Here is an 11,577-nt window from a genome sequence, read left to right on the forward strand (position 1 = left end):
GAGATGGCTCAGTGGTCTAAAGCACCTACTTAGAACAAGCTTAGCAAAGCACAGGGACCGCTGTTCAAATCCCCCAGCACCACATACCAGCCAGCTTTGCCCCCTGGTGGGCTGAGCTGGCCACACACACACACACACACACACACACACACACAAATAAATAAAATTAAAAAAAATAAATAAATAAAGAAGGAGGTTTATTTTGGCTCAGGATTTCAAAGGTCTGGTGGGTGAGGAGTAAGAATGATGCTCACCTCGTGGCCCCCAGATTGGACTTTGAAAGCTCCAGAGGAGAGAAACGGCGTTCTAAGTCACCCCCAAGTGACTTCTTCCAGCCAGGCTGTACTTTTCCAATAGTACATTCTGCTGTGAACTCAGTAGGTAGATCCACTTACAAGGTTAACACCACCATGAACTAATTATCTCTTCCCCCCACCCCCCCAAAAAAAAAGCCTCACCTATGAAGAGATGATCCTTTTGGGGACATTCAGATGAAGCCGTAACAATCTCCAAGATTATCTGTAGTCTAGGGATCTGCAGTATATTCTGGATGTCTTACATTGGTGGCCCTTGTTTTGGCTCCATGAGTTGAACTTCCTTTGCTAAAACCAATTCCTGCTTTTTTTGCCATGTCTAAAAGACATCACTGTCATTCAGAAAATCAGAGCCTTATCCTTTAGTTTTATTCTTTGTCTGCCTTATCCACTTATATCATATTCAAACCCTTAAATTTTTCTGTAAGCTATCTACCTTTGTCTGCAGTTACTTTAACTGTTATAAAGAGTTTTATTAGCCTTTGCTAAGTTTACTTCCATTCTTGCTACTCTTATGGTTTCTCCTTATGCTCTTTCATGTTTAAATTTTCAAGCCTTCTGGAATTATTTTTGAATATAGTATGGGGTAGATACATTTTTTCTTCTTACAGGTCTAGTAACAGCATACGTGTACATCCATTTCTGGACTTCTCTTTTTTAATAAATTTTATTTATTTATTTGATACAGGGTCTCACTACACAGCTCAGACTCCTAGTGATTCTCCTGCCTCAGCCTCCCTAGCACTGGGATTACAGGCGTGTCCCACCACACCTGGTTCCAGGGCCGGCACAGCATGAGGTACCATGGATTGAACTCAGGTCACTGTGCTTGCCAGGCAGGTGCTTAGACAGCTGAGCTATCTCCCAGCCCCATTCCTAGACTTTCCTAGTTTGAGTCTGTTTACTTGTTCTTGCACTTATGCCCAACTGTCTTAATTACTGTAGTTTTATCCTAGGTGTTGATGTCTGCTTCAGTTTTATTCAATACAACCCTCATCCTTTTGTTTGCACATGATTTTTAGTATAAGCAAAACCTTGCTTTGATTTTAATTTGAGCTTTGAATTTATAAGTTAATTCTTGGAGAATTGACACTTCAGTTCTTGGGTATGGTATGTTTCTTCTTGTTTGGCTTGTACTCCTGAGGAAATGTTATGGCTTTTAAATATAAATATCTTTAATATCTTTAATTGTATTCTTGGTCTTGAGTGGTTTTGATGTTACAGTAAATTGTATCTTTTAAGGTATAGTGTGATTTATTTGTTCTTGCTATGTAGAAGTTCTTTTTTGTTGTGCTTGTTAGTTTGTATCAAATGATCCACTATTCATGTATCTGTCCTTTGGATTTTTTTTTTTTTTCATGTATCTATTGATACTAAATTCATTTGGTTTTCTTTTTAAATAGCTTAGAGTTCTTTTGGGTTCTAAAGTGAACTAATGTTGCCTGCTAATATGTAAAGGTAGTCTGAACTGATTTTTTTCTCCTAACGATGTTACTCAGAAATACTTAACTTTTTGTTCTGTAGGAATTCTTTCAAGTCATCCCAGATTTGGTTCCATCCCTAAACTTATATGTGAGTATGAACAACACTATAATTTTTTTGTTTTTTAACCTAAGTAAAATCATTAATTTTTATCAAATGTATTGTTATGCTCATTATGTAGTTTCATGCTGACAGATGAGTAAACTTTTTTTGAATGGATTACTTGGATTTTTCCTTCTAGCATAGAAATCAGTTTTTTTCCTTCTTAATAATAAAATAATTTGAAATTTTTTAAATACATAGTACTTGAAAATAAATTCTTGTCTGTAAGGAAAGGGTTGTACAAATATTCTGATTAATCCACAAATATATTTAGAATTAAACTTAATTTGTTTCAAGTCTTTAATTTTAATTTAGCTATATGGCTAATAAAAAGAAATTACTCTTTTTAAAGTACCTAAGGCTTTTCATGAATCTTTTCAGGTTCGCCTCTTTTATATTGTGAATAGGTTGCACAGATAAATACTTAAGTTACATTTTATAGTTCATTATTTATAAGGGATTTAGTGTACCTGATTTCATTTTTAAAATAATCTTGTGATTGAACAAATAGTAATTCCCATTTTATAAGAAAATTGTAATTATTCCCATTTTATAAGAAAAATGGCTTGAATTCCTGCTACTAGACTAGAATGTTTGATGTGATTCCTTATCCACTCCTCTTTCCATCATACCTTCACCATGTCTTTCCTGTGTGTGTTAATAATTAGTATATTAGAATTATAAGTACTTTACCACTGCTTTATTTTGATTTATTTAGGGAAACTAAATTATGTTCATAGAATCTTTCTCTGAACACTTTAAACTTCATTTTTTTTTTTTTTTTGGCAGAACCGGGGATTGAACTCAGGCCCTTGTGCTTGCCAGGCAAGCACTTATTCTACTGAGCCATCTCCCTGGCCCCAAGCTTCATTTAATTGAGGTCCTTTTATCATTATTTTAGAAAAACTCGAGTCTTTCTAAATCAAAGAAATGTAAAAGATAACGTTTTTTAAAATGTTGTTTTAGGAGACCTGGCCTTAGTTCAGTTGTGTTTTGTGTTTTTTTTAATTTTATTTATTTGTGTGTGTGTGGCCAGCTCAGTCCACCAGGGGGCGGGGCTGGCTGGCATGTGGTGCTGGGGATCGAACCGCGGTCCCTGCGCTTTGCTAAGCTTGTTCTAAGTAGGTGCTTTAGACCACTGAGCCATCTCACCAGCCTAGCTCAGTTGTTTAAGTGGCTGCTTCCACAAAGCTGTCAGCCTCAGGTTGCTGTAATTTGATCCCCACAACACTCCAGCCAGCCAAACCACCCCTGAGGGCATTCGGAGCAAAAAAAAAAAAAAAACCCTTAAAATGTTGTTTTAGACAAGATTATTGCTGAAAAAGGCCTATTTAATTATGCTTTTTGTTTGATTTTATAAATAAGTTGCTTGTATCATGGGATACTTTGCTGGAAAACTTTCTTATGTGAGAACTTGCCAAGAAAAGTTCAAGAATCTTGAAAATTCCCCTCTGGGAGAAGCTTTACGATCAGGACAAACGCGCCGATCTTCACCACCTGGGTAGGTCAGAATCTGATGTTAAGGATTTTAATTTTAAGAAATTAAACAACTTGATGTAACTCAGTGCCCAGGCCTTTGGAAACTTGCTGTTTCCTTTAAGTAATTTGATTTAAGAAGTAGAGCAAGACTTGGCTACTGTTGTTTTGATTTGAATACAGTTGTTTTGATTTGAATACAGTTTCATCCAATTGAGAGTACATGTCCCAGAATAAAGGGTTTTATTTATTTATTTATTTATTTATTTTTGAGGAACCGGGGCTTGAACTCAGACCCTTGCACTTGCCAGGTGTTATTCTACTGAGCCATCTCCCTGGCTCCAGTTTTCTGTATTTTGAACTTATTTTTGAATCTCCAAATTTTATCTCATCCCTTAACAGATTTCAACTTTGGTTTTTATCCTCTTTAGAGTTTTGTAGGGTTTTTTGTATTTAGTACAGGGTCTCAAATCAGACTTGTAGTGAGCCACCTGTTTTCAGCGTCTCAAGCCCTGAGATTACAGGCATGATTACAGGTGGGCGCCACCACACCCAGTCTCAGTCACTGCCTCAATGCTCCCTGGCTGGCACAGCATGCCAGGGATGGAACCCCGGTCCCTGTGTCTCCCTGAAAGTGGGCTTTAACTGAGCTATCTGGCCAGCCCCTTCTCTTTTGTTTTTAAAATAGGAAAAAAATAGGAAATGGCTATTTTTATCTAACACATAATACATTCATACTTGTTTTGCTAATCTGCCTTCATATTACAGATCAGTTTAACTCTCTTCTCAGGGCCTGGGCACTGAGTTATATCCCTATAGACCTTTTAATTTTTGAGACAGGACATCTGTAATTTGCCCTCATCTACATCCTGAGTAGCACCACCATGAGCTGATCACAATTTTTGATTATATGATTTCATTTCATTTTTGGTACCAGGGATCAAACTCAGGACCTTGCACTTGGCCGATAGCCCCTTATGTTGCTGAGGTAGCCCCACGGCCCTCATTATATAATTTTAGAAGTGAACTAGTACCATAATTTCTGGTACACATTAGTACAAATATTTTGGATAGTATTTTTGTCAGCATATTTGAGGATTTATAAAATTTGCAATCCTTTGAGTTCTTTGTACTGAACTCTGTGGGTCCAAAAGAAAGATAAAACAATTATAGGCACAGAGTTGTATACAACTTTATGTAGAAAAAAACTGGAATCAACTTAACTTCCAATAATGGAGAATGACTGTTTTTAGCTAATAATTTGGTGGGCATTATAAGATTACTTAAAATCATGAAGTCTTGAAGCATCATGATGCAATGCTTTTGATAAATGAAAGGATAAAATATGAAATTATATATATATATCTTTTAAAGAAAAGCATATACTTTGAAAAATATTGGTAGTAATAATGTTTGTGATGTATGAGTTTTCCCCCTATTCCATATTTTCTGTAATACAGCTTTGTTGTAATCAGAATTTTAAAGCTTTTTTTTTTTTTTCTTTTTTTTGTGGAACCAGAGATTGAACTCAGGCCCTTGTGCTTGCCAGGGAAGCCCTTATTCTACTGAGTCATTTCCCCAGCCCTTAAAGCACTTTTCAGACTTTCAAATGTTAAAAATTTCAAACTAGTAAGTCCAATAAAGCAGTGTTTGATCTGTTACTAGTTTTCTTCAGACTGGTTTAGTTTTTGAATTGTACAGTATGGATATATGAATCTGCCTTGGTAGATAAAGAATTGGTAGATCAGTTGTAAATGACAATCAATGTAGAGCTTCATGAGTGATAATATTTTCTTATATTTGCTAAAATGAGTGTTTATATTGACTCCTAGCTGTGAAAGTAACACATTCCAATTTATATGGGAAGTTAGAACTAATCTGAAGTACTTTTTCTTTCCGAGAACTTTAAAAACATTCATATTGTCTTCAAAGCCTCATATTTAGAAAATTTTGTGTTTTCTTTTTCCCTATATTGAATTTATAAGCCCAATGAGTGACTTAGGATGTTTTTTATGATAGAACCACTTCTTTTTTGCTGTTTGATAACTGTGTTAACCTTATGATTATTCCAGAAATGCAATAACTTGTCTTTGTACCTTAACACATCTTTAAGATATTGATTGTGGTAGTGGCTCTTTGTTCTTATACAATGTAATGTTCTTTCACAGGCAATATTCTCAAAAGTCAAAATATGATTCAAATGTGAGTGGTCAGTCCTCTTTTGTGACCTCCCCAGCAGCAGACAGCATAGAAAAGGAGATGCTTCCTCATTATGAGCCAATTCCATTCAGTGCTTCTATGAATGAATCCACTCCTACTGGTATTTCTGATCATATTGCCCAAGGTAGAAACTTCTCTTGAAATGAATTTCAACATTTTATGGTACAACGTATGTATAAACTTTATTTGATGAACTTTTCTGCTGGATGTCATCTGTATGTTCCTCCATCGGCCATCAACCCACACTCGTCTGTCAGCCTAACTCAGCACATTTGTTTCTTTCCTTTGTTTCTTCACTCATTCAACATTCTTTGGGGACTGTAGGTGTCAGGTAGATATGGAAGAAGTAAAGATGAGCAAATCTTGGTTCTTGTCTTTGAGAAACTCTCTTAGAAGATACAGAAATGCAAGAATAAATTACTTCTAGATGTCAGTGATTGAAAATACAAGTTCAGTGAAGAAATGATACAGCATGTTTCTGAAAATAGAGGCTTCAAGAAGGCTAAGGTTATGTTTGGTTTGCTAGGCTTAAAAGCTTTCAGCTTTCTTGTCCATAATGTAAGAAGAATTTCCTGCCTTACAGGACTTTTGTCTCGTGAGAAAATCTACATGAAAATGCATTGTGAAGTTGGTGTAAATACTTAACTTTGTATACCTCATTCGGTGAGACCACATCAACTTCAGAGTAAGGTCTGGACTTGAATGACTGACATCTGCTAGCTGTATGACATTATTATAATTATAGTCATGACAAATAACGAATTTATATTTCCTTCAGTTTCTTGATCTCTTAAATGTAGATAACAGTATCTCCCTGTTTACCTTCCTTTTTTTTTTTTTTTTTGCAGGTCAGGGGATTGAACTCAGGACCTTGTGCTTGCCGGACAAGCACTTACTCTACTGAGCTATCTCTCTGGCCTAGTATCTCTGTTTAAGAACTATTGAAATTAGACGAAATTCTTAGAGGTAGTGCTGGCAAATAACATCCTCAACAAATGTTAGTTTGCTTTTTAGTATGCACTAAAAAAAGGTGAAGAATTAGAAACAAGAAGTATAGGCCTACAATTCCGTTGTCTAAAATCCAGAAATCCACAAAGCTATTTTCTGGGGTTTTCTTGTTTGTTTTTTGAGACAGTCTTGCTGTGTAGTTTAGGCTGTCCCTGAACTATGTAGCCAAGGCTGGCCTCAAACTCAGAGTGATCTGCCTGTCTCAGCTGGCAGAGATTATAGGCACGCACCACCATGCTAGGCTCTTGTCGTTGTATTTTTAAGTAAAATCTGACCCGAGTGCTGAAGATACAACTCAGGTATAGAGTGCTTGTCTAGTTATATGTGAGGCTCTGGGTTTGACCACAAGCACTGCTAAAAAAATAAACTGTGACCTGAACTCATTTGCTAGCAAACTCTGACCTAAGCTAGCATAAATTATATAAATACAGCCTCTACTTTTATTTATTTATTTATTGTATTTAGAATAGAGTCTATAGGATCTCACTGCGTAGATTGGACTGGTAGTGGTCCTCCTGTTTATAGCCTCCCATGTGCTGGGATTACAGGCTCACGCCACCATGCCCAGTTGCCCAGTCTCAATTGGTGGCTCAGCATGCCCCAGGAGTGGGGCTGGCACGGAAGGCCCAGGGATTGAACTCCCAGCTCCTGTGTCTGCCTAAGCAGGCACTTTATAATCTCCTGAGCTATTTGACCAGCCCTCTACTTACATTTAGAAAGTGGTATTTGTTTCCTATATTTTGTCGTAGGACCATTAGTGTATTTGCTTACTACTTGTTCCTATCCAAAGCCTCTGAATGGATAGCTATTAAGTATAGGATATATACTATAATGTTTTTCTAAAACCTGAGAAGCTGATTGTGAAACATGTTTAACCCGAGGGCTCGGATAAGGGAATACAGGTCCCTCTTTGAAAAACACTTGCTTTGAAGTGAATTTAGTAAATCTGTGACTGAGGAGCAAATAGCACTAAAGAAACAATTAGGGCTTGGAGGTTTTTGTTTGTTCAAAGTGGGAAGATTTGAATTTATATGTGGGTTAAAGAGAAAGAGGGAAAATTGCAGGTCAAGGAAGGGATGAAAAAATGCAGAGGAGCTGTGAGATAGCTCAGTAGAATAAGCGCTTGCCTGGCATGTGCAAGGTCCTGAGTTCAATCCCTGGTACCGCAAAAAAAAAAAAAAAAAGAAAAAATGCAGAAACATCAGAATATAGGCTATATAAATTAATTAAAATAAAATTTAAAATTTATTTCCTTAGTTCTATTGGTAGCATTTTAACTGCTCACAGTAGTCACATGTGCTAGTGCCTCCTATATAGGACAGGACAATGTAGAACATTCTTACTGCAGAGAGTTTTGTTGGGCTGTGCTACATTACAATGAAAGGCCCCAAGGTGATTATTAACCTTTTGTAAAACAAAAACTAGATTGGATATTTAGATAATTAAAGAAACTGTAGAGTAGATAAAAGTTGTTGAGTCTTTTTGTCCTTAGTTCCCTGTTCTCATGGTTCAGGCAAAGGCATCATCATATTAGAATAGGAAGGGAGATTTGGAAGAGTGCTTAAAGTAGTCTTGTCTTCCAAGGCAGCGGTCCTGTCCTTCACTGTGTCTGATGTTTTCTCATCTCATGTTCAGATCCATTTATTGTATAATCTAGTCATGCCCAACTCTTCCTTTATAATAATTTACAGCCCTGTGACCGTTTACATTAGAAAATTTCATGTTATATCATTTCTTTTCCACATGAAAACAAAAATTCCTTTGCTGTCAACCCTCCAGTCACTGTTAGACCCATATTTCAGTACTGTTTTATGCCTTCTACAGCAGCCACTCCTCTGTCCACTGATTTGCTTCCAGGCCCCCTTCTCCAAATCAGTGTTGTCCTCTTTTCACTGATCTCCATTTGGACCAGAAGTGCTTTCCTTTTCTTTGCACTGATACTGTCCTTCTCTACCAAAATGCCTTCTCCTCTTGGTTAAGTTGTTTCCCCTTTATTTCTGATTTTTACCAGGAATTAAAAGAATTACTAATCTTTTCAAAGTAGAAAGCACTCCGTCAAAGCTGTTGGGAGACTTACACTACCACTAGATGTAAAACAATGTTATTTTGTATTCCTTCCAGCTCTTAAAACCTTCCCAAAGAAGTGCAGAGATACTTTCATAATTGGACAAAATTTCTTGCAGTCTTACTGATTTATGTTGTCATTATATGAATTTCTAAATAATACATTATATTTTTTTGATAAGAAAAACATTAGACCTGGAAGGAACTCTAAAGGTCATATAATCAAATTATCATATTTCATAGTTGGAAAAACCAGAATTGAAAGGAGGTTAGTGATTTGCCCAAGGATATTCATTGGTTATCAGGAGGATGAGGATGACAGCCCTGACTTCTAAAGCACAAAAATTTAATATCACTGGTGGGAAAATAATAATACTTGTGGTGAAGGGAATTGAGTTCAATAATTACTAATTAATAGTGCAGTACAAAGTATTTTATTTTATTTTTTTAAATTTTTATTTATTTATTTATTTATTTGCGGAACCGGGGATTGAACTCAGATCCTTGCGTTTGCCAGTCAAGTGCTTATCCTACTGAGCCATCACCCCGGCCCAGTACAAAGTATTTTAAACCCATTGTGAGATTACAATATTTTTTATCCAGAAAATTTAAGATTTTAGTCATAGTTTATTAAAACTAGAAACTTAAATCCTCTTTGCTTTATATATGTATCAGTTTTCCAAAATGCTGAAGTAGAAAATTTGTTATTGTATACTTATGTTGCTTGAAAAATTCATTATTCCTCAGAACCTAACCATTGATTTCTTTTTTTTGGTGGAACTGGGCATTGAACTCAGGCCCTTGTGCTTGCCAGGCAAGCACTTATTCTACTGAGCCATCTCCCCAGCCCCATTGATTTCTAAATGAGTACTTTTTGTAAACTTTTTTACAATGTGTTTTAAAATGCTATGAAAGCGATAAGCCTTTTACTGAGAAATGTTGGTATGGTGTATTAGGCTTTTTAACTAGTAGTTCACTGAATGTTATGTTGTCATTAATTTTTTTTTTTTTTTTTGGTGGTACCGGGGATTGAACTCAGGCCCTTACGCTTGCCAGGGAAGCACTTATTCCACTGAGCCAGCTCCCTGGCCCCATTAATTAATTTCTTTAAAAATATTTAAATATGTTTTGTGCAATTTATACATTTTATACAGTTTGTTCAGTTTTTGATCCTTTTTTTTGTTTGTTTGGCGGAACCGAGGATTGAACTCAGGCCCTTGCGCTTGCCAGGGAAGTGCTTATTCTGCTGAGCCATCTCCCAGGCCCCCAAGTTTTTGATCCTGACAGTACTAAAGAGTACCAAGTTTGTTTTCCTCAGTGCCTCTTTTTTTTGTGTGTGTGTGTCTCTTTGATGATGTATATTGTTCATACTTGACTTTGGGAAAGATAAAGAATAAATGCAGATTCCCAGGCTGAACGGTTGTTACCTTTTTCCCACCTGATTATTGTATCTTTAAGACCCAAGTGAATGCCTGCTCTGGGTCAAAGATGTGGTTTAGACTTTTCAATAGATGTCTTTAGGTGCTTATGATTAAATATACAGATGGCAAATTAATTTTTTAAAAGTAACTAGAGTTTGCATATAGACTCTTACTAGAACATTTAACTGTGGAAATAATAAAATTTACAACATGTCAAGTTTTGTTCACTTTCACCAGTGTAATATTTCTCTTTAGTCCCAGTTTTAGTATATGTGCTGCTTAAGTGAGCGGCACTTTTCTTTAATTGCAAACACAGTGTAAATAATCCAGTTTAAAACACTAGAATTTTGAAAGCTTAAATTACTTGGTTGTATATTATGATATCCACTGTTTTTTGGCTAGTGTTTACATTTTAAAATTTTGATGTTGATTGTAAGTTTTAGAAATAAAATCTTAAAAGTATGAGGGGTAGTAGATTTTAGTTTTATAATTACCTTGAGAAAGTATAGCACCTTTAAAGTGGTACTAATAAGTTGATTCTTTATTGTAACTTTATTCTGTAGATACGCATTTACAAAATTGAGTTGCTTTGGGTTTATCCAAATCCTTTTATCACCATTTATTAACTGTTTGTTGTTTTAGGACCTGATCCCAACCTTGAAGAAAGTCCCAAAAGAAAAAATATTACATATGAGGAATTAAGACAAAAGAACAGAGAGTCATATGAAGTAACTTTAACACAAAAGCATGGCCCCTCAGTCAGGCCTATGCAGGAAAGAGTGCCCCAAAAAGAAGGTATGATAGTTTAGTCTGAATCATGTAACTCTAGGATTCGAAACTGAAGTTTTAGTTTAAAATATTAGTTATACTCATATAATTTAAGCAATAAGCCAAAATTAGTTTTTAAAGAATAATTATTTCATAGTTACCTTTTTTGTGGTACTAGGGATATAACCCAAGTCCTTCAAACTGAACCACACCCCCAGCCCATTTTAAAAATACTTAATTTTGAGACACAGTCTTAATAAGTTGCTAATTTGCCCAGGCTGGCTCCCAGTTGTGGTCCTCTTACCTCAGCCTTTCAGAATGCTAGGATGAAACCATGTGCTACCATGCCTGGTTCAGTTCTTTTTAAAATTTTTGTGTATTGGGCTGGGGAGATAGCTCAGTGGTCTAAGCACCTGCCTGGTAAGTGCAAGGACTTGGGTTCAATTCCTGGTCCTGCATGCTATACTGGCCTTTGAACTGGGCGTGGTGGCACACACTTGTAATCCCAGCACTGGGCAGGCTGAGATAGGAGGATCACTGTGAGTCTGAACTGCACAGCGAGACCCTATACCAAATAAATGATTAAAAATATTTTGTTTTACTTTTTATTTGTTTATTTGGTGCCAGGAATTGAACTCAGGACTTGACGCTTGCCTGCCAAATGCTGTACCGCTGAGCTGTATTCCTTGCCCTGATTCTTCCATTTTTTTTTTTTTTTTTTT

At 36.1% G+C, this 11,577-nt stretch overlaps 1 protein-coding gene across 5 annotated transcripts in view; it reads left to right on the forward strand.

Moving 5' to 3' along the window:
* Positions 1 to 11,577, forward strand: part of Ociad1 (OCIA domain containing 1) — a 28,896-nt gene that overhangs the window by 13,740 nt on the left and 3,579 nt on the right. For 3 of the 5 annotated variants that reach the window (XM_023710943.1, XM_004627493.3, XM_023710942.1), the window contains 4 exons: positions 1,839 to 1,886; positions 3,264 to 3,399; positions 5,543 to 5,718; positions 10,730 to 10,882. In XM_023710943.1, coding sequence (XP_023566711.1) covers positions 1,839 to 1,886; positions 3,264 to 3,399; positions 5,543 to 5,718; positions 10,730 to 10,882 — 513 coding nt within the window. Of the gene's footprint in view, positions 1 to 1,838; positions 1,887 to 3,263; positions 3,400 to 5,542; positions 5,764 to 10,729; positions 10,883 to 11,577 lie in introns of all 5 variants that reach the window. The other 2 variants (XM_004627495.3, XM_004627494.2) reach the window with 2 other exon arrangements.

The sequence above is a fragment of the Octodon degus genome, unplaced genomic scaffold, assembly GCF_000260255.1.
Source record: "Octodon degus isolate 3935 unplaced genomic scaffold, OctDeg1.0 scaffold00019, whole genome shotgun sequence".
Taxonomy (NCBI): Eukaryota; Metazoa; Chordata; class Mammalia; order Rodentia; family Octodontidae; genus Octodon; species Octodon degus.